General features: G+C 44.8%; 2 protein-coding genes across 6 annotated transcripts in view; one reads left to right on the top strand and one right to left on the bottom strand.

Annotated features, from left to right (window-relative positions):
* Positions 1 to 23952, bottom strand: part of inpp4b (inositol polyphosphate-4-phosphatase type II B) — a 533162-nt gene that overhangs the window by 163392 nt on the left and 345818 nt on the right. For all 5 annotated transcript variants that reach the window (XM_051928128.1, XM_051928130.1, XM_051928129.1 and 2 more), the window contains 2 exons: positions 21625 to 21733; positions 14030 to 14213 (listed from right to left, as the gene is read on the bottom strand). In XM_051928128.1, the coding sequence (XP_051784088.1) occupies positions 14030 to 14213; positions 21625 to 21733 (293 nt within the window). The remainder of the gene's footprint in view (positions 1 to 14029; positions 14214 to 21624; positions 21734 to 23952) is intronic.
* Positions 1 to 23952, top strand: part of LOC114652371 (interleukin-15-like) — a 523178-nt gene that overhangs the window by 314510 nt on the left and 184716 nt on the right. The window lies entirely within an intron of this gene.

Below are 23952 nucleotides of genomic sequence, written 5' to 3'. Positions count from 1 at the left end.
CACGGCTGCTGCAAGGGGTTGCAGAGCCCCCCTACTTTGTTGGGCTACTTCCTTACCTGCAAGTGCTCGTGGACAAAAGCTGTTCGGGGGACCGGAAGTACTCCCAGGTATGCCAGCTGCCACTACTCCGAGAGCCAGAGTCGGGAGGAGGAGTGGAGGTGAAGAGACAGAGAAGGGGAAAGAGAGAGTAAAGAGAAGGAGAAGAAGGAGAAAGGAGCGTGTGGCTTTGTGCCTCGTGGTGCTGTATACTGTGCTGCTAAGGACAGTGACTGGGGAGCACTCCCCTCGTAAATAAACCCATGTGTTGTGTGCTAAATGTCTGCCTACTGTCTGTCTGTGTTGGTTTTGGGGGGCTGGAGCGCCCCCTGCGGGACAAACAACTGAGTGTTCAGGTTCAGTTTGTTCTAAAAGTGGCTTTACATTTTTTTTCGTTTACATGCCATTGTGTGTTTTGGTTGAAGGCTCCGCCTCACTCTTAATAATTAACAATAGAATGGCAAAATGCATCGAAATATTGAGGATTCTTTTGCAGCATGATGTTATTTCATCCACTAGGTGGCAGCAGAATACTGTTATTCAAGTGTTATTTGAGCTTAATGCTATAAAAGCAGATGATTACATGTCACCTCAAGTCCGACTCTGGCTTAACCAAAATTACATAGAAGTCCGAGAGTAAGTCAGGCTCAGGGTTAAAGGTAAGGAGATTAACAGGCGTTTTTCAGTCAGTCCAGAACAACATAATAAAATATGAAACAAAATAATGCATGTCGGGTGGCATGGAGTTAGGAGACTTGGGTTCGCTTCCCGGGTCCTCCATAAGTGGAGTTTGCATGTTCTCCCCGTGTCTGCGTGGGTTTCCTCCCACAGTCCAAAGACATGCAGGTTAGGTGCATTGGCGATTCTAAATTGTCCCTAGTATGTGTGTGCGCACCCTGTGGTGGGCTGGCGCCCTGCCCAGGGTTTGTTTCGTGCCTTGCACCCTGTATTGGCTGGGATTGGCTCCAGCAGACCCCCATGACCCTGTAGTTAGGATATAGCAGGTTGGATAATGGATGGGTGGATAATGCATGTCATCTCCTTCCACACCTACCAGGCAAGCCTTGTCCACCTCCACCCAACTCTGACTTCCCTTGCATGGTGAGGCAGACTGGCTCCGTTTATGCCAGACCCAGGAGTACTTCCAGTACCACAGCATTGCACCCCAGTTCAGGCGGAGCAGCCATAAAGTAGGGAGACCTTCCCAGGCAGTGCCACCAGTGCTAGAAAAAGCGCAGAGAAGAGCAACTCAGCTGATCCCAGGGCTACAGGGGAAGAGTGATGAAGATTAAAAGAGCTGAGCCTTTACAGAGATGAAGAGGAGACCTGACTGAAGTGTTTAAATCTATGAAGGGAACAGGTTCAGTGGATCGAGACGATGACTTTAAAATGAGTTCAAGTTGGAAACTTGTGAAGGGGAAACGTCACACAGACATTAGGAAGTTTTTCTTCACACAGAGGACCACAGACACTTGGAATGAGAGACCAGATAGTGTGGTGGACAGCAGAACCCGACTTAGAAGCTAGACAAGGAATGGACAATCTGCCTTCAATCTAGCAATCAGAAGACAACACAAATTTCTGCTTTCACTGAAGTATTAGATTTAATTGAATAGAGTCGGGCGAAGTGAAAAACCCTCCGGTTGATCCATCATCCCGTTAAACATTGCCGGATTTAAAAAAAAGAAAAAAGAAAATTTTAAATTTCCCAGTGACTTCAACCTGCTACCAGCTGCAATGCCAGCAGACAGCCGCCCGTGTGAGCTGTATGGCACGTCTGCCCCCCTCAGAGATGTCAGGCCACCCGTGACGGCCGCCGCCACACACCAGCAGTCAGAGTCACGCATGGCTAGGATACGACTGTCAAAATTGCAAAGGACTATGGGGGAAGAAGAAAAAAAAAAAGATGGTGGAGACCAGAATAGTCCTGACTGAAGAGGAGCTCACTGTGGCTGTGGAATGGTCAGAGTATCCAGTGTCCCAGGTTGGCAGTCAAATGAAACACAAAGTTGTAACGGCGGGCCCAATCATCCGGACTGGCAACTACACCCACTGCCAAGACCTGAGGCCTGGCAACCTGAGGGAGCCTTAGATTTAGATCAGCTGTACTTTTTCCAATTATTACACCAATCGGCGATCAAATAGGCAAAAAAATAAAAAAACAAACAGTAGGTAAGTTAATAAAGTGAATCTAAATACTGTATACACTGCTCAAAAAATGAAAGGACCACTTCTCAATCCGGGTATAACATCAAGTCAATGACTCTTGTGGGCTATCGATCTGGCCAGTTAAGTAGCAGAGGGGCTTGTTCATCAGTGCACTAGAGGGGCAACAATGAGATGACCCCCCAAAACAGGAATGAATGGGTTAACAGCTGGAGGGAGCCCACTGACATTTTTCCCTCCTCATCTGTTATGTCACTCGTTTTGCATTTGGCTGCGGTCAGTGTCACTACTGGTGGCATGAGGCCATACCTGTACCCTACAGAGCTGGCACAGGTAGTCCAACTTCTCCAGGGTGGCACATCAATACATGGCATTGCCAGAAGGTTTGCTGTGTCTCCCAGCACAGTCTCAAGGGCATGGAGGAGATTCCAGGAGACAGACAGGCAGTAACTCTAGGAGAACTGGACAGGACACGTCGTAGAAGGTCCTTAACCCACCAGCAGGACCCACCAGTATCTGCTCCTTTGGGCAAAGGAGGAACAGGATGAGCACTGGCAGAGCCTACAAAATGACTTCCAGCAGGCAGGCCGGCCACTGGTGTGAATGTCTCTGACCAAACAATCAGAAACAGACTTCATGTGGCTGGCCTGCCTGAGGGCCCGACGTCCTCTAGTGGGCACTGTGAAGCCCAATTGGCATTTGCCATAGAATACCAGAATTGGCAGGTCCACCACTGGTGCCCTGTGCTTTTCACAGATGAGAGCACACGTGACAGACGTGAAAGAGTCTGGAGAAGCCGTGGAGAACGTTATGCTGCCTGTGACATCGTTCAGCATGACCGGTGTGGTGGTGGGTCAGTGATGGTCAGTCTGGGGAGGCATATCCATGGGGGGACACACAGACCTCTACAGGCAAGACAACGGCACCTTGACTGCCATTAGGTATCGGGATGAAATCCTTGGACCCATTGACAGACCCTATGCTGGTTCCTCCTGGTGCACACCAATGCCCGGCCTCATGTGGTGAGAGGATGAAGGAATTGACACCATTGACTAACCCCACCCCCACCCCCCAGCTCACTCACTTGACCTCAATACAATACAACACCTCTAGATAGGTCATTATGTTTGGGTCCATCCGACTCCTCAGCCTGTCCAGGAGCTCAGTGATGCCCTGGTCCTGATCTGGGAGGAGATCCCTCAGGAAACCATCCGTCATCTCATTAGGACGTTGTCAGGTATTTGGGGGGGGGGGGGCATACAAACTACTGAGTACCATTTGGAGTTGCTGAAATGACATTTTGTCAAAATGGACTCGCCTGCCTACCTGTTGCATTGTTTCCCTTTGATTTTCGGGGTGTCCCTCTGTCGGTTGATCCTTTTCGTTGCCATCCTCTTGTTCCTCTCACATCACCATATCAGTCCATAGCAGTAGAGACCGCCAGCAGGATTTGTTTTTCCCATTGAGATCCGATGTGTTTTCAAAGTGTTCCTTTAATTTTTTTGAGCAGTTCATATTAATGAAAGGAAAAGCCAAACCGTATAACTCATGAATGTCTGGGTTTGCGAGGGTCCTGATAAAAACCAAAGATTCAGATCTTTAATGACCTCTTGGGCACGGCCATCAGCAGTGTGTCTGTCTGCGGAGAGAGTGTCGACCTCATCGAGAGGTTTACTCACCTCAGCAGTGACATTCACGACTTCTGGTGAAGTCAGTTGACGGATTGGGAGAGCATAGGGGGGTCATGAGGTCGCTGGAAAGGGTCTTTAGAGTCCTGGTGCTCCCTGTTTGTGAGACATGGACGCTATCCAGTGACCTGAGATCAAGACTGGACTCCTTCATGTGTGTCTCTCCGGAAAATCCTCGGGTCCCGCTAGTTTGTCCCGAATGAAGCACATGACCTGCATTGTGAGGGAGCATCAGTTACGGTACTTCTGCCATGTGGCACGTTTCCCAGAGGGCGATCAGCTCGTAAGATCCTAATGGTTGGGGGCCCGAGAGGCTGAACCAGGCCAAGGGGGTCACCCACGTAACACCTGGCTGTGGCAGATAAAGGGTCATTTCCGGAGGGTGGGAGTGGACCGTGTGTCTGCCTGGGGGGTTGCCAATCGGGAATCCCGAGTTGTTTCGCCATGTGGTGGGTGCAGCAATGCCCTGTACCAGTGCAGGCTCCCCAACTTGATTTGAGTTGTATAAATCACCCACCAATAACACACACAACCTCACAAGTAAACGGAGGAATATCATAAAAAACTGGTTCTCCTTCACTACTTATCCTCCTTGACCTGACAGCTGCTTTTGACACAACAGACCATAACATCCTTCTTCACCGCCTGCAATACACTATTAGACTCTCGGGAAATGTTTTAAATTGGTTTATATCATACCTGACTGGCAGAACTGCGCATGTTGCCCTTGGCAGCGCAAAGTCCTACACCCACAACGTCACCTGTGGTGTTCCACAGGGCTCTGTGCTGGGCCCTATCCTTTTTACCATCTACATGTTCCCCCTTGGAATTGTCATTGGCAGACATGGTTTATCTTTCCATTGCTATGCCGATGACACTCAGCTTTATCTGAGGACTACTCCCACCTCCTCTACTGCTCCTCTGCCAACATCTACCTTGACTACCTGCCTGGAGGAGATAGAGGCATGGATGAGGCTCAATTTTCTTCAGCTGAATAGATCCAAAACAGAAGCCATCTTAGTTGGCACATCACATCATCTCCGCTCTTCTACCATCACCAGTATTACTTTCTCTGGCCAAAATATTCCTCTTTCTACATCTGTTACTAATTTGGGTGTTAAAATGGACTCCCAAGCACTTGATCGTTGGTTCCTCTCCTAAAACAGTCTCATCATATGGTCCTCGGACGTGTCCCGATATTTCTGTCCCCCGGCGTTTTGTGAGATGTGGAAGTAACCCCTGAGGAAGACAGGAATAGTTCAATCCATCAGTCTTTATTCAGTCACAGATGAGTACCTGGATTCCTGCTTTGCAAAGCAGAAGAGCAACGTTTCCCAGCTTTTAATATATAATCAAGACACTATATAAAAGCGGTTGGGATTGTCCTTCCGTCCCGTGAGTGCAAAGCGTAGCGGTATTCCGCTTATCACAGACTTACTACTTGCGGCTTGCGGTACAAAGCGACGCGATGTGAGCAGAGTTCTGGTGCTCCCATCGTTCCCTTGCTTTTGTGCGCGATGCGCTGGAAAAAGTGACAAAATTATGTCTCTGGAAATAATTAATATTGATGGAGTACAAATGCCTCACCGCATAGTAAATATCAGGGGAGATGGTGCTTGCTTATTCTCATCTATAGCTTATTTAGTGCATGAAACTCCGTCTTTAGCGGTACAGATTCGGGCTGACATTCCACGACATGTTTTAAGTAATTGGTCAAGGTTTCAGCCATTTACAATGATGCTGTCAGGAATCTCTTATACAAACCAGTAAGCCCGCGATTCGCCAGCGAATCGGAAATCCAAGAATGGCAATCAGTTTCTGTTCCGTCCGATATCTGGATGGATGACATATCATGGAGGGTGGGTGCGTCTGGGGAAATGTCATTTAATTACATAAGCATATCTGTAGCAAAGCGGTCTCGTTTTGCGGAGACGTGATTCCGTTGCCTTTGCTGACACCGACTGCTGGCAGAGTGGAGCACAGCAAGTTCAGTTTACAGGTTGTGGTGTTCGTGTGCCAGCCACTGAGTCTGGGAAGCCGGTGGATTAGAGTCTGTGACCGTCATGTGATCTATATAACTGTCACAGTGGATTAGAGCAAGTGTAGCTCACAGGTTGTGTTGTTTGGGCGGGACGCCGCCGCGTTTGACTCTGGGGCGGGCGCCAAACTGAATGACCGCTATGTGATCAACATTACTGGCACAGTGGATTAGAGCAGGTCTAGTTTACAGGTGGTGGGCTCGTTGCAGTGCGGCAGTGCGCGTGACATCCGTAATCGTGTACCGTTGCATAAACCATCCATCCATCCATTTTCCAAACATAGGGTCACGGGGGTCTGCTGGAGCCAATCCCAGCCAACACAGGGCACAAGGCAGGGAACCAATCCCGGGCAGGGTGCCAACCAACCTTGTTTAGTATTAAGGTTTCTTAATAGCATGACTATTGTCCCCATGTTAAGGTTAAGACTGTGTTGTGGTAATCCGGCCGGGTTAATAGTGTTTAAATATTCTAATGGGAAATTAATATGCTTAATTTCGTCTTCAGAATCAACATTGTCAGTACTTAGAAAGAGTCGGCTTTCTCCAGGAAGCAGTGCAATGACTTGGTTATTTATCTGATCAACGTCAATATTCTTTGGACATAATATAGCTCGGTGCGTTAAAAGTGGTATTTCATCTAATGAGATTGCTTGACCAAACACCTCTGTTACTAAGTCGTCGCAAATAAAGGCTTGAGGGATCTGAATAATATCTGGGTGAAGTTCATATGTATTGGTAAGGTTTCCATCTCCTAGTTGCAACAACCAATTGGTATATTCTGGATCTGTACAACGCATGTTTTGTACTAAATGTAGTTTCTCAAAGTAATGCCAATTGTCTGCGTATTTTAAACTGGACTGAACAATCGCTGAACGCATGGCATGCGGAACAATAGCCAGGCACTGTCGGAAGTCTCCTCCTAATAAAAGTATTTTTCCTCCAAATGGAATATTATTATTCATTAGACGCCAACGTTCATTGTGTCTATCCATGCGGGCTCGTTTTTGTATTTCCGTTAGTTGAGCTGTTTCGTTTTGGAGACGTAACTGTTTTGCCTCCGCTGTTTTAGAAACGTGTTGTAGGCGCCTGTGTTCATCGTGTGTATCCATGAGGGCTCGTTTTTGTATTTCCGTTAGTTGAGCTGTTTGTTTTTGGAACCGTGACTCCGTTAGCTATACGGCGTCTACTGTTAAGAATTATAATCGCACTCACGTTTAATACGGAGCACTCGTGTATTGTTTCTTTCCATCTGGTGGCGTTTCTGTGTTTTCTGTGGCTGGACTGTTAATAATGTATTACTGTAATACTGTAATGTGATTCAAATATGCTGTGTAGTGTGGACCTCTGGGGTTTCCGTACTGTAATACAACCTTTGAATCCTCTCATTTATTTTTTTTGCTCTGTGGTGGGCTTGTTTTTATTTTTTTGCTCTGTGGCGGGCTCGTTGCAGTGCGGAAGTGCGCCTCAATGCGCCCTGCGCTATGTTTTTGCTCTGTGGCGGGCTCGTGTGCCCTGTGGTGGGCTCGTTTTTATTTTTTTGCTCTGTGGCGGGCTCGTTGCAGTGCGGCAGTGCGCGTGACATCCGATTTACACCCTTCTCGTTTCTGTGTTTTCTGTGCAGTGCGCGTGCGCCTCGATGCGCCCAGCGTCCATATCCGGTTTACAGCCTTCGGTTAGTAAGATGGATGAGCTTCAGTATCTCACTGAAATGTCAAAGTCTCAAACTTATGGTACCATTTCTGAGCTAATGGCAGCAGGAGAGTTGTTCCGCTATGAGTTTCAAGTATATTATTATGGAGTCCTACACTCCAAGTTTGGACAGGCACTCGAGGGGATAAAAAAACTTAAGTTTTCGGGAGATGTTATGAATGAGCACTTTGATGTTCTCATTCCCTACACTTACATGCCTGATGTACACATGGAGCGCACACAAATTGAGGATAAAAGTCGGTCGCCTTAAAAGGCGGGTGAGCCTAGTAATAATATTTTAATATTTTCCTCCCTCTCCCTTACTTGTGAAACAACATCTCAGCATTTCATCAAATCAGCCAGCCGTTTCGTTTTTGTGTACATGTCAAGAGGGGCCCCAAAGAAGGAAAGGTCACCATTCCTGTGTCTGACAGATGCGTTCCTAAAGAAGGGAGTTACCCAAATTCAGCTTACGCCACCTTGTCTTAGGACAGACGCCTGTACGGATAACCTGCCGTTATAATCAAACAGCTTTTAATTCTTAAGTAGCTTGCAAGCAGAAAATGGCGAGATCGTTACTGGTCTGGCATGGAGAGCAGCAAGCTGTGGAATGGGATGTGACGACCCGGATCGGCTGGTGATGCGTTTCGGTGTTGTCTTCTGGTTTGCCTCCTGTTTGGGCGTGCTAATCGATAGTATTCTTGACATAGTAAACACATCATTAGATACGGGGAGTCTTCCCAGACTGTCTTAAGACTGCTGTAGTTAAACCCCTACTCAAGAAAAATAATCTCGACCCCTCTGCTTTTTTCATTTCTTAACTGCCTTTCTTAAGTAAAATTCTAGAGAAGGTAGTCATTATACAGTTAAATGAGCACCTCAATAAACCTGCTATTCTTGATAAATTTCAGTCGGGTTTCAGAACAAATCACAGCACAGAAACTGCACTCGTTAAAGTAGTCAATGACTTGCGGGTCAATGCAGACAGAGGCCATCTATCTGTTCTCATCCTCTTAGATCTGAGTGCCGCATTCAATATCATTGATCACGATATATTCTTAGAAATCGCCTTAGTCAGTGGATGGGCCTCTCTGGCAGGGTCTTAAATTGGTTTGAGTCCTACCTGGCAGGGAGAAAATTATTTGTTAGTTGTGGTAATTATACTTCAAAGACCCCTGATATTCTAGATGGTGGTCCACAAGGCTCTATCCTGGGTCCGCTGCTCTTCTCAATCTACATGCTTCCGTTAGGTCAGATTATCTCAGGGCATAACGTGAGCTACCACAGCTATGCTGATGACACGTAGCTGTATTTATCAATAGCACCTGATGACCCCGATTCTCTTGATTCACTAACACAATGTCTTACTTGTGTTTCTAAATGGATGAATAGTAATTTTCTCAAGCTAAATAAAGAGAAAACAGAAATTTTAGTGATTGGCAATAATGGATATAATGAGGTTATTAGAAATAAACTTGATGCATTAGGATTAAAAGTTAGGACGGAAGTAAAGCATTTAGCGGTAACTGTTGACTGTGACCTGAATTTTAAATCACATAAGTCCAAAGACATGCTGGTTAGGTGGATTGGCGATTCTAAATTGGCCCTAGTGTGTGCTTGGTGTCCTGCAGTGGGTTGGCACCCTGCCCAAGATTGGTTCCTGCCTTGTGCCCTGTGTTGCCTGGGATTGGCTCCAGCAGACCCCCGTGACCCTGTGTTCGGATTCAGTGGGTTGGAAAATGGATGGATGGATGGATATTAATCAGATCACTAGGACAGCATTTTTTCACTTAACAAATATAACAAAAGTTAGACCTCTTATAACATTGAAAGATGCTGAGAAATGAGTTCACGCTTTTGTTTTCAGTTGACTAGATGACTGTAACGCACTCCTCTCAGGACCATCTAAAAAAGACATCAATCGATTATAACGAGTGCAGAATGCAGCTTCTAGAATCCTAACCTGGAAAAGAAAATCAGAGCACATTTCTCCAGTTTTGATGTCACTACCTTTGTCATTCAGGATTGACTTTAAAATCCTGCATATGGTTTATAAAGCCTTAAATAATCTCACTCCATTTTATATATCGGAATGTCTGTCACCTTACACTCCAAATTGTAACCTCAGATCTTCAAATGAGTGTCTGCTTAGAATTCTAAGAGGTAAACTTAACAGAAGTGGTGAGGTGGGCGGCCTTCTGCTGTTAGGCACCTCAAATCTGGAATAGCAGACTGATAGGAATTCACCAGGCTAATATAGTGGAGCACTTTAAAAAACTGCTAAAAACACATTACTTTAACATGCGGACTGACGCAGAGGCACGTGTAAAAACACACAAGCACTTTTATTTTTCTTCAGCTGGAGGGCACGTCTTCCCCGTAATCCCTCCAGCCACAACACAATCCCAAAAGCACTAAAGGCAACACAAAACACTTCTCCTCCGGTACCACCACTCCTCCCAGGCAGCCTCGTCCTCTTCCTCCTGATTCTGGCTCTGACTCATTTTATAGCCCACCTGGAAGTGCTCCATGTGCTTGATCGTCTGTTGCTAATTGCACTTCCGGGTGAGGCTGTAGAGTTGTCCACAAAGGCTTCGGGATCCATGCAACACCCCCTGGCAGCCACCCCAGATCCCCACAGGGTTGTGGAGAACTCCATCTCCCATGGAGCCCTGCGGGAAACTGACGCACCAACGTCACCCAGGTAGGCTGCCACCAAACGTCCCGGGGGAGGTACCAAGGAGCCCATGGCTGCTCCCCCGGAACATATGCAGCAAGGGCGTCCCGGCCGCCCATTACACGTGGCTTTCTCTTAACTTCATTTTAGTTTAATCCTGATACTCTGTATATTCAATTAGTAATTATCATTACTATTCATGGTGGCTCCAAAATCCGTACTAACCCCTACTCTCTCTTCTGTTCTTTTTTCCCAGTTTTCTGTGGTGGCGACCTGTGCCATCACCACCTAATCAAAGCACCATGATGTCCTTACATTGTTGGATTAAAAGCCAGAAGTCCATGTGACCATCATCATCAAGCCCTTCCATGAAGACCCTAAATACAAAGAGGACTGTTTCATTTATGTTAGGTAGAATGCCCAGAGGGGGCTGGGTGGTCTCGTGGCCCCCTGCAGATTTTATTTTTTTCTCCAGTCGTCTGGAGTTTTTTTGTTTTTTTCTGTCCTCCCACGGCCATCGGACCTTACTCTTATTCTATGTTAATTAGTGTTGTCTTATTTTAATTCTTATTTTGTCTTTTTTTGAGCTACACTATTTGTATGAAAATATGCTATATAAATAAAAGTTGTTGTTTTTCCCCTCGTGGTGAAATCTTGAACTATTCTTCATATGAAAATTTCATTTCTGAATTAACATGGATTAATTGATCAATTAGTGAAACTGATTATTGATTCATGTATTGTCATTGGAAGTGAGTAAGTGTGCCAAATTTCAAGTCATTTGGACAATAGGAAGTGGGTTAAATATCAAATACAATATTTGTACCAGCAACAAACAGGTGACGTTTAATAATAAAAGTGTGGCAATAACGTTTCTGCTCAATTTATGTGTTCACATTTCCTGTCATCCTACATTTACACAGATCGTTGTAGACACAAAACACACATGAATTGCATGTGTTCCAAATCACGAGATGTTATTAACTCTACACAACTCCAGGCACCTCACATGCAGATAAAGAGACTTAAAGAGACTGTGATGGTGGGGCTGATGGGACAGCAGGCTGCTTGCTGCTTGTGCAGATCGACACATTTTACAACACAAAATACGCTGAATGGAGAGGTGCGAACGGATTTAAGGTGGCCTGGGTTACGAGTTTTTTCGTAGGCTTCAGGGATTCTAGTGTTTAATGACGTTGCACACAGTGGACGTGGGGACAGTAAGACAATTTCGGTTCTCAAGTCCTCCGACAATTCTTTGTCCTTCTTTCTTTTCTCTGTGCACACAGATCGAGTCAACTTTCCTCCATTTCAGCTGGCTACCAGTTACCTGCCATAGGTGAGCTCTGATACAAATCAGAGGAGCATCACATGACTGAAATCCAATCATTTCTTACCATTTTGAAAAGGTGCCCATAGTTCTGTCCTATCCATCTCTGGAATTGGGTGTGGAATGACCTCTAGGTTGCCTTCTGTTTTATTGTGTTGTTCCCAAAGCAAATAAAAGAAATAAACACCCGAAGACCAAAACACTTGGAATTGCAACAAACATCTGGGAGAAGGTCAGAGGTGCCATTTTGTTTTTGGGCCAAGTGGCCTCAACTTCTGTCACTCCTTCAGGAACTGTGGCTTTGGGTTCAGATCTCATTGTCATCATCCCGACCTGCAGATTCGGCCCCCTAACCACAACACCAACAGGATGGTGGGTTGGCAGCGGTGATCAAATCAGTACCCGTCACCTCCCAAACTCCAGCCCACTTCTTCCCCTTTTCTTTCTTTCGGGAAAGTCGTTGGACTCTCCAGATTCCGGGTATTAGTCGTTACCTGCCTGGCACCATTTATTGTGAACATTCCACACACCATGGGGCACACGCTCGGTACAAAAGGAGGCTGTTTCAGCTACAGAAAGGGGCACCCCCGCCACTCTCCGGACACCATGGGGGACCTCCTCAGTTATCAAACTCTTAATGATAATGGGTGGGCACCATTAACAAAACTAAAATTTTGCACGCTTCAGACATTGAGCGCGAAGGCTGACAGACTTTGATGCTGCTGAATGGGCAATGTTACCCACTGGGCACTGTTTATGAGAGTAAACTGCAAAGTCTGCAGTACAGACACCAAGGGGCACTATTTCAGCTACTGAAAGGGGCGCACGCTCCGGGTACCAGAGGGGTTCAAACTCTAATGATAATGGGTGGGCACCATTAATGAAAGCAAAAGGTTGTGTGTGCCAGATATCGAGGGGGAAGGTTGACAAATTCTTATGATATTGAGTAGGTGACGTTACCCGCTGGGTGCTGTTTATGGGTCTAAAAGTGTGCATGCTCCACAAATCAAGGGGCGCACTCTTCGAGAAGTCCGCAAAGGGGTGCTGTTCCTGCTACCGAAGGGGCGAACACCCTGGACATTGAGGGAGAAGGTCATCGAACTCTGAAGTTACCCGCCGAGCGCCGTTTATGAGAATAAAAGTGCGCATGCTCCATACACCGAGGGGCGCACACGCTCTATAATGCATATGCGGTATATACACAAAAGGGGGGGCACACTCCAGACACCAAGGGGGGGACCTCTCAAATCGTCAAACTCAAAGGATAATGGGAGGAAAAAACTGTGTGTGCTACAGATATTGAGGGGGAACATTGACCAACTCGGATCACACTGGGTGGGCGATGTTATGTGCTGGGCGCAGTTTATGGCAGTTAAAGTGAGCATGCTCCATACGCCAAGGGGGGGGGGGGGGGGAGTGTGCTCCATATTGCATATGCAATATATACACAAAAGGGGGAGCACACTCCAGACACCAAGGGGGACCTCTCCAGTCAACGACATTCATTTCTAGAGCACATTTTCATACAAATGATGTCACTCAGGGTGCTTTACAGGATGAAGAAAGAGAAAAATGAGACAAAATATATAAGAAAATAAAATTAAGTAACACTAATTAACATAGAATAAAAGTAAGGTCCGACGGCCAGGGCCAGTCGTCAAACTCTAATGATAATGGGGGCAAAAAAATTGTGTGCTACAGATATTAAGGGGGAACGTTGACCTACTCTGATTATACCTGCTGGGGGATGTTACCCGCTGGGCGCAGTTTATGGCAGTTAAAGTGAGCATGCTCTGTACACCAAGGGGGGGCGTGTGTTCCATAAAGTCTGTGGGAATACACAATGGGTGCTGAAGGGGACAACCACCCCCCCAAAAGTAAGTGGTCAAACTCTAATGATTCTAATCACCAACGATGGAAAATGAGGGGTGACCTTTGACCACCCCTTCTAGGGCTCCAAATGGGTTTTGGCCAGCACTAGGTGCCCGAGAGAGGTTTGGTTACTGATTCCCACCCAATGCTGCCTGGTTAGGTTGTGCCCACCCTGCAATCCTAAACTGCATTCATTCCATGGAATGGACTTACGAGGGACGTTCAAAACATTTCTGCACTTTTATATTTTCGTTGGAAACGGCGAAGGCGGGAGGAGGAGTAACTGGGCATCGCAAACGAAGGGGACTGTGTAGAAAAGGGATGTCATCGGTTTTTGAAATTCTTAATAAATAAGAGTTTAAAAAAAAAGCGCAGAAGCTTTTAGAATGTCCCTCGTACTTTTACACTTGACTCTACATGCCAGCGCAAAGATGGGCTTAAAAACTTCCTTAGCCGCTTCTTCCTACCATGACAAGGGCAAGGAGAAATGATGACCGATCAGACAAAAACACAAAGCAGCGACAGTCACTTACTTTGTCAGACATGGCCTTCAATGTCTCGGTGAGACGGCTTGAGCAGCGCTGCTCGGCACTCTGGAGCAGCTGGTCGGCCAGGCTGGAGATGAGGGGCTGCAGCAGGCCGATGTCACTCAGCACCTCCTTGGCCTTGGCGGTATTCTCCGGGGTGTAGTAGATGCACTGGTACGTCGTGTTGAAGCTGCACGGTTAAAGAGAAGGACTGATGTGAGTGAGGGGCACACGTGGGCACCTGTAGACTACGCCTTAGGAGGGGCATTGCCTTCACAGAGCTCAATGCAGCTGAAATGAAAGCAGACATAAGATAAAAGAAAGCCATTTCAATGATACAAGACACGCTGCTGCCCAAACGTGCAAGATGCCAACAGATAAGCATGGCACTGCGAGAGCCTACCGGGCACGACTGCCTGGAGTAACTGAATCGCTGGCTGACCAGCTGGAATGACCACCTGACTTATTAATTGGCTCAGTGAATGAATTTGATGGTTGACCGATCAACTGACCGGATGACCTAAAGAGCGACCAGTTTGAAAGACCATGCGTTGTTCTGTTTGTGGGGCTCCACCAGAAAACTCATGAAAGCCCCTTGTCACCTGTATGCAGCTGAGGATCACCTTCCGGGACCTTCTGAGCTATGTAACACCACCCCTGGACGAGAGGGGGCGTTCTTGCTAACTATGTGTCGTCTCCCACTCCCTCCACATTGCAGAGAAGACACCCAAGTGAGGTCATCTGACTCCGCCCCTTCCAGTCTGACCACTATAAATACCAGGTGTCCCCCTCAGAAGGTGGTGTCGACATGTGGGCTGGACAGAACTCTGACGTAAACTGAGCCCCCTTAAGAGGGCCAACTGAAAGAAGCTCAAGGGCTACGTTTAGTGTCTAACATCGACAAGTGCTTGTGTTGCTTTGAGGTGTCACAGAAACGGAACGGGACAACACAGTTGAGTATCGCCACATTACTTTTGGGGTCGTTGAAAAGTTACAATTTCAGAAAAATGGTCTCAAAACTCCAGACTAAAAAAATAAAGTAAGCCCGGCCCTGAACACAAGAAGCAGGCTTGAGGCCTACACAAATCAAAAAACAAGGCCAAGCTTACACTATGAAGGGAGAGGGAAACCACAAACCTCTCAAGTGTTAACATTCCTCCCCCCGGAACAAATGTGCATTAAAAAATTGAATTTTTCTTCCAACAAGTAAAAAATGTTATTCTGTGTAACAGAAATACATTAATAACAAAACATCAACATAAATACAGTCTTCTTCAGTTTTTATGGATGGCCTGTGTCACACATGTGCGATGGGAGTCAACCAAAGGGAGCAGGAAATGACAATTCCACGCCAGGCCAGGGGGGCGGCGGAGTGCACTGATACTCTCTCTTTTCTTTCCACAGACCAAACACGAGAAATCCATCCTGTCCCGGCCACGAGAACGTCACTTCCTGTGAACCACCTACTGAATAAAAACTCCTCATCCTCCATACTTAGACAGTGCTGTTTTGGACTCTAACCTGTACACATTGTAGACCATTTTAAAGCCTTTTGCAGCCGGGGAAACTATACGGGTGGCTGTCCCAAACCTTTGTCGTGTGTCCGGCTGTTAAATTTCACACCTGGTCTGGTCGAGTTTTATTCAGAGCAGTACAAGGGATGTGCAAATTCCAAACGTCAAGTCACTTTACTAGCCTGTGCCCCAAACTGGAAGAGTCTCAAATGTTGTCAGTTGCCGTGGGCATAATAATCAAGGACTTTGTTAAATGGTGCGACTCATACCACCTACAACCGAACACCAGCAAAACCAAGGAGTTGGTGGTGGATTTTAGGAGGACCAGGCCCCTCGTGTACCCCGTGATCATCAGAGGTGACTGACTGTGTGCAGAGGGTGCAGACCTATAAATACCTGGGAGTGCAGCTGGATGATAAACTGGACTGGACTGCCAATACTGATGATCTGTGCAAGAAAGGACAGAGCCGACTATACTTCATTAGAAGGCTGGCGTCCTTTAACATCTGCAATAAGATGCTGCAGATGTTCTATCAGATGGTTGTGGCGAGCGCCCTCTTCTACGCGGTGGTGTGCTGGGGAGGCAGCATAAAGAAGAAGGACGCCTCACGCTTGGACAAACTGGTGAGGAAGGCAGGCTCTATTGTAGGCACAGAGCTGGACAGTCTGACATCCGTGGCAGAGCAACGGGCGCTGAGCAGACTCCTGTCAATCATGGAGAATCCACTGAACAGGATCATCTCCAGACAGAGGAGCAGCTTCAGTGACAGACTGCTGTCACCGTCCTGCTCCACTGACAGACTGAGGAGATCGTTCCTCCATCACACTATGTGACTCTATCTGTCTGTCTATCTATCTATATAGCGCCTTTCACATTATCTATCTATCTATATAGTACCTTTCACATTATCTATCGATCTATATAGCACCTTTCACATTATCTATCTATCTATATAGTGCCTTTCACATTATCCATCTATCTATCTATATAGTGCCTTTCACATTATCCATCTATCTATCTATCTATATAGTGCCTTTCACATTATCCATCTATCTATCTATCCATCACCTTTCACATTATCTATCTATCTATCTATCTATCTATCTATCTATCTATCTATCTATCTATCTATCTATCTATCTATCTATCTAGTGCCTTTCACATTATCTATCTATCTATCTATCTATCTATCTATCTATATAGTGCCTTTCACATTATCTATCTATCTATCTATCTATCTATCTATCTATCTATCTATCTATCTATCTAGTGCCTTTCACATTATCTATCTATCTATCTATATAGTGCCTTTCACATTATCTATCTATCTATCTATCTATCTATCTATCTATCTATCTATCTATCTATCTATCTATCTATCTATCCTTTCACATTATCTATCTATCTATCTATCTATCTATATAGTACCTTTCACATTATCTATCTATCTATCTATCTATCTATCTATCTATCTATCTATCTATCTATCTATATAGTACCTTTCACATTATCTATCTATCTATCTATCTATCGCCTTTCACATTATCTATCTATCTATATAGCGCCTTTCACATTATCTATCTATCTATCTAGTGCCTTTCACATTATCTATCTATCTATCTAGTGCCTTTCACATTATCTATCTATCTATCTATCTATCTATCTATCTATCTATCTATCTATCTATCTATCTATCTATCTATCTATCTATCTATCTATCTATCTAATAACAATAGTAATGCAGGTAGTGTAGCATACTGGATAAAGATTTGGACTTCAAACCCTGAGGCTGCTGCTCAAAATCCCACTTCTGACACCACCGTGTGACCAAAAGCAAGTCACGCCACCTGCTTCTATTCCAAATTGTAACCAACTGAGTCTCAAATGCTGCATGTTGCCATGGATACAGAGATGTCAGTAAAATAATAAGTAATAACAACAATAATGAACGCAGTGGAGCAAATTGGCTAAAGCTTTGGATTTCAAACCCTGAGGCAGATGCTTGACATTCCACTTCTGACACCACTGTGTCACCAAATGTCAAGTCGCTTTACTAGCCTGTGCGCCAAATTGGAAAAACAAATTGAAACTGATTGAGTCTCAAATGTTATCAGTTGCCATGGCTACAGATGTAAGTCAAATAATAAGTAATAATAACAACAATAATGCAGGTAGTGGGGTGTAGAGGATAAAGATTTGGACTTCAAACCCTGAGGCTGTTGTTCAAAATCCCACTGCTGACACCACCGTGTGACCAAAAGCAAGTCACACCACCTGCCTGGAACCAGGTGTATCTTTTATGTTCTGTAAAATGTCTTGGATAAAGACGTCAGCCAAATCAATACATGTACGCCTTACATCAAAGAGTCTTTTTGTGCTGATCAGGGTCAAAATAGCTAAATGAAATCCACTGTGATTCAATGTTACATAACAATGAAATGTGACATCGTTCCTTAGGGGGTGATGGCTTTATATTGGCACTGTGGTCAATGGCCAGTCCACTATGACTCCCAGGTCCTTCTCACAAGGTGCACCTCCCAGACCCAACACGTCGATTTCAAATGCTGATAATTGACTGATTAATAAAATTATGTTCTTTATATTTTATGCTGCCTGTTTTTTTAGATACAAATATTATCATATATAAAGCAAACACATGGGGGTGACAAGCACACACGTTACAGCTCCAGTCACACCCTCTTATCACTTCTGTGAAAAACGTCCCCATTAAGACTGCTCTCATTTGGACTCCAGGGCCGTTTTTCGATAATGAATTTTATGAGTCCAGAAGAGCTCATTTCCTCCTAAGCAATCGCACAGACGAGTTGAGATCAACTTTTGTTTACAAGCCTCTCGGCTGAGAGCAATTGTCACACAGCTTTACAAAGCCCACAGGCCTGCCAGTTAATTATAGCGGACTTAATTGGCGTGCAGTGAAAAACATTTAAAGGAAGAGAGGAGCGAAGTGGTCAGCGGCAGCAGCCAAGTGTGGATCACAATGGCAGTGGCACACGGCTCACCCCCTGCATCCCCTGAAGAAGCTTAATAAACACACTGAGAGCAGATGGGAAGATGGAGCCAAGGCAGCATCCCAAAATTTGGAAGTGGATAGAAAACTGCACTGCGTAAATAAGGAGATAAAAAGGAAACTGCAAAGGGAAAACAATCATAGAAAACTAGATAGATAGATAGATAGATAGATAGATAGATAGATAGATAGATAGATAGATAGATAGATAGATAGATAGATAGATAGATAGATAGATAATGTGAAAGGCACTAGATAGATAGATAGATAGATAGATAGATAGATAGATAGATAGATAGATAGATGAAAGGCACTATATGAGATAGATAGATAGATAGATAGATATAGATAGATAGATAGATAGATAGATAGATAGATAGATAGATAGATAGATAGATAGATAGATAGATAGATAGATAGATAGATAGATAGATAGATAGATGAAAGGCACTATATGAGATAGATAGATAGATAGATAGATAGATAGATAGATAGATAGATAGATAGATAGATGGATGAAAGGCACTATATGATAGATAGATAGATAGATAGATAGATAGATAGATAGATAGATAGATAGATAGATAGATAGATAGATAGATAGATGAAAGGCACTATATGATAGATAGATAGATAGATAGATAGATAGATAGATAGATAGATAGATAGATAGATAGATAGATAGATAGATGAAAGGCACTATATGATAGATAGATAGATAGATAGATAGATAGATAGATAGATAGATAGATAGATAGATAGATGAAAGGCACTATATGATAGATAGATAGATAGATAGATAGATAGATAGATAGATGAAAGGCACTATATGATAGATAGATAGATAGATAGATAGATAGATAGATAGATAGATAGATTTGAAAGGCACTATATAATAGATAGATAGATAGATAGATAGATAGATAGATAGATAGATAGATAGATAGATAGATAGATAATGTAAAAGGCACTATATAATAGATAGATAGATAGATAGATAGATAGATAGATAGATAGATAGATAGATAGATAGATAGATAGATAGATAGATAGATAGATAGATGTGAAAGGCACTATACTTTAGAGGCAACAGATGACCCAAAGAGATTCTTTGAGATGAGTGGCACAATGGAAATCTGTGTGTGACAGAGTTTTAGGTTGAACATCTCTTAAATCCATTCTCTCAGCAGAGGACACCTTAACCCAGTGACACGGACCTTCATTACGGCTGGAGACCTCTCGTGCTGCAGTACATGACCAGGACGTCTAAGGCCTCTAATTGTGCTCTTTAGGACTCCGTGACACCTGCTGGGCCTGCCTTCTTGGCCATTGGACCGCTCATCAGGGCCAGACAAGTCCCCTCTTTCACCGATGGCCAGGGACCTATTAGCTGGTTCAGCCCATCTGCTGAGGCGGTTGACCAGGTGTGGTCGCTGTGTGAGCTCCGGCTACTTGGAGCCACAGGTGGAAGCAGGGTGCCAGCTGCAGACAAAGGGTTAGCGAGCTGCGCAGAAAATAACACAGCGAGGCCCATCATCAGAGGTGCCACCCCTCCTAGACACCCCATAAACACAAATACTTTACACAAGTGAAAAAAGTGGATAACTTCCAACAACAGGAACCACTAAGGAGATACTGAATACTGTAATTTGGAAATAAAGAGAAAAGAGCTATTGAGATTAAAAAGGCTGAAATCTGACAAGTCACCAGGGTCAGATAACATTTATCAAAGAGAGCTAAAGGAGGTTAGTGAGTACAGATAGAAACCTTTACTGCACACTGGGGAACTTCCTATAAAATATCATTACATAAAAAAGGACGATGGGGAAGATCCAAGCCACTAGAGGCCAGGAAGCTAACGTGGATCACAGGTAAATTAATGGAAGGAATTATTATGGAAAGATTGAGCAACACATGGCAAGTACAGGAGTTTTACTGAAAAGTCTGCATGGGCCCAGACAAGGGTGGTCATGTTTTATCAGCATGCTGGAATTCTATAAGGAAGCAACAAAAGGATACAATCAAAGTGGAAGATACGATGTTATTTATCTAGACTTTCAGAAAGCACTTGACAAGGCGCCACATGAGAGGGTGGGCATCAAACTCAATGAGGTGGAAGCTCAGGGTGCAGATGGGTGCAAAATCAGCTACAACACAGCAAGCAGAGGGTGATGGTGCGAGGAACCTCAGCAGAATTGGGTGAAGTTAAGAGTGGTGTCCAGCAGGGGTCAGTGTTGGGGCTGCTGCTATCCATATGCATTAAATGCCAAGGTCTGTCCATCTGTCACATGATTGATTACTCACGAATTGCTCGGGCAAGAACCTTGATCATGGCCTTAATCAAAAACGTGACCTCTGAGGTGCGGTTGTGTTTCTTATGGCAAAGTTCAGCAACATCTGCTGAGGGTCAAATAGTTTGCAGAAGGCAATAATTAAGTGACAAAGGCCGAGAAAGAAAAAGAAGACCAGATGCTGAGGCACACAGACATATCTGATATGTTATGGGACTTCAAAGAATTCTGGGGTAAACCAGCAAGGTGGTCACTTTACAAGTGGGGAGAAAAATATATTATAATAACTACGTACAGTTCCCACAAAGCTATTTATTGATAATTAACCCAGGACACGGTACATATGCACTTAGAGTTCATAACCAAGTGCAAGTATTGTGTTTGCTGATTGCTGAACGTGATGAAGAACTCTGTCATAGAAAGAAGGAAACAGAAGACAGGTGACATCTGCTGAGCGTCAAGCACATCACAGAAGAGCAATTCAGCAGCAGGCAGACATGAAGGCTAAAAGGCAGTGAACAGAATGTAAGAACGAGAACCAAGTTAATGGCAGATAATGCAGAACTATTACACACTGGGAGTAGTCAAGATTTGAACACACAATGGGAGGTCTCAAATGCGAGAGTACCCCTTGTAAGTGTTCAAATGGCCCCCCACAAATGAGCCTGCAAAGGCAACAATCCAACAAGTCATCAGGCAAAGCAAATGGGCGTTCAAAAAAATAAATAAATAAAAAGATGGGCCTTGCATGGCACACAGGAACTTACGTTTTCTTGTCGGATTCAAATCTCGCCATCAGCCGTTGCAGACCTCCATTTTTAAATCCCTGAAAGTGTGCTGCAGGGGCTCCAACGGTGATGATATCGTAAGCTGCATCTTTGAGGGAAGGGAAAAAACAAAAACAAGATGTCACGATCACAAGAGCAGACTCAAGCAGTGACCAAGGTGGCACATTTCTTTGAGGTACCAAGAGCAGAGAACATTGTCCGTTTAGTGGGGGGTTTCCTTCCCCAAGACCCCCAACCGTCTGTTGAAAAGGCCAGAGTTTATGATGGAAAATAAAAACCGGAGTGTGAAACGGACTTGTGTTCAGCTTTGAATCATGTGCCTGGGCGGGGGGCTTACCTCATAGTCCCATTAGCTTGTGCCCACCCAGCAATTTGTTGAAGAGATATTTATTAATACACATATGCGCCCTCTAGTGGCGAGTATAAGCTCTGTGTATTGATTAAGATGGCAAGAAGCCAAACCCCTCTGAGACTTTGTTGCTTCCTGTCCCCATCAAAGAGCTGCAAGTTCATAACCTCAGAAGATCTGAACCCCAAAACTCAGAAGAGCTGAACCCCAATTCATTGCTTCTTAAACGTTCTTAAACGTCCTTGCAACCCAATTTTGCTTTGGGTCCCCCCACTTTGGACCAACAATCATAGAGAGGAGGGGGGGAATCACCCTTGGAGAATCACCGTCGACGTCATGATGAAGGAATGTTTAAATAACCCTCAGCAAACAATACAATACAATTTATTTTTGTATAGCCCCAAAATCACACAAGGGCTTGATCAGGCCCTCCTGCTTCTTGACAGCCCCCCAGCCCTGACTCTCTAAGAAGACAAGGAAAACCCTAGTAGGGAAAAAAAAATGGAAGAAACTTCGGGAAAGGCAATTCAACGACAGACCCCTTTCCGGTTAGGTTGGGCGTGCAGTGGCATACAACCCATCGCGAGACCCTTCACAGAGCGTGTGCCACACAAAACGGTGGGACGCAACTCTACGTGACCCAACAGGGTCAACCCATGACTCATAGTTTTAAGAATACGATGCCCCAACTGCTCGATCAGGATGTCAATGGGGAGCCTTATTGCTTCGATGTGATCAGAGGTTTACGCAGACCACCCAAATGTCCCCCATTATTACTTCAAATGTGGTTTCTGAAATTCAAACGGGAGACATGCAGGGTAGGTGCATTGGCGATTCTAAATTGTCCCTAGTGTGTGTGTGTGCCCTGCCCGGGATTTGTTCCTGACTTGCACCCTGTGTTGGCTGGAATTGGCTCCAGCAGACCCCCGTGACCCTGTAGTTAGGATCTAGCAGAATGGATTATCACTGACTGACTATTGTTGTTGAAACTTTCCAAATCTGTGTCCCTGTGCTCTGGGTGAACTCATTTTAAAGTCACCGTCTCGATCCACTGCACTAATTCCCTTCCATCATTTTGCATGCTTGTCAGGTCTCGTCTTCATCTTCAGCTTCAGCTTCTTCAAGTCTTTTCCTCATCCCCTGTTGTCGTGGATTTATCCTGGTTGCTCTTTGCTGGACTTTTTCTGGTGCTGTTATGTCTCTTTGTGGCAGTGCTAAACCGGCCAAGTGACGGCCATCTGGGGTCTATTAGCCCTGCCAGGATAGGCACCAGTGGTCCTCGCTCTTCGACTGGTATCAGAAGGCATGTGATTCTGTCAAGTGAATGATTCACAGGCAGCCACCATTCTGCATTTTTAGCCTTAGTATGACATCTTGCAAATTCAATGGGTTCACAATTTTTATCATTTTTTTTTTCTTTCAGAGATGCCCATTTTATTTTCACTACGCGCAGTCCAAATTGCCCACAATGCCAATTTCACCCCTAGACGTGACAGCTTTATTATAAGCCTGCTGAGCTGGAAGAGGCCGACATCTGCCACTTTATTGAGTGCGGTTTGTGCAATAAGCGGGGTGCTGCTTTTATGACGGCGTAATTTCAAGAAAACGCTTTGATGGCACATTTCAACTCCAAGAGGTGAGTGTGGGGGGGGGGGGGGGGGGGGCTAAAATGTATTCCTTAGAATTTGTTGGAATATGTGTAACCTTGTGTTGTGGTGTGAAATTTTGCATACAACTTGATAATATGACTTTATTTTTAACTTAGGCAAAGCAAATGTAATACGAGTGTTGCATTAGTGAGAAGCGTTCATGTTTACCCGGCAGGACTAAGTCAGAATAGTGAATTTTACGACTTGCCTCAAACCAGTTTGGCCAGTGATTCTTTGTAGGGCTCTCTCAATCAACCAGCACAGGAAAGCCAGACTGCCTAACTGGCAAACTTCAGCTCAACAAATGGT

Source organism: Erpetoichthys calabaricus, chromosome 5, assembly GCF_900747795.2.
Source record: "Erpetoichthys calabaricus chromosome 5, fErpCal1.3, whole genome shotgun sequence".
Taxonomy (NCBI): domain Eukaryota; kingdom Metazoa; phylum Chordata; class Cladistia; order Polypteriformes; family Polypteridae; genus Erpetoichthys; species Erpetoichthys calabaricus.
Note: the sequence above shows the minus strand (reverse complement) of the source record. Positions and strands in the feature narration are given on the sequence as shown.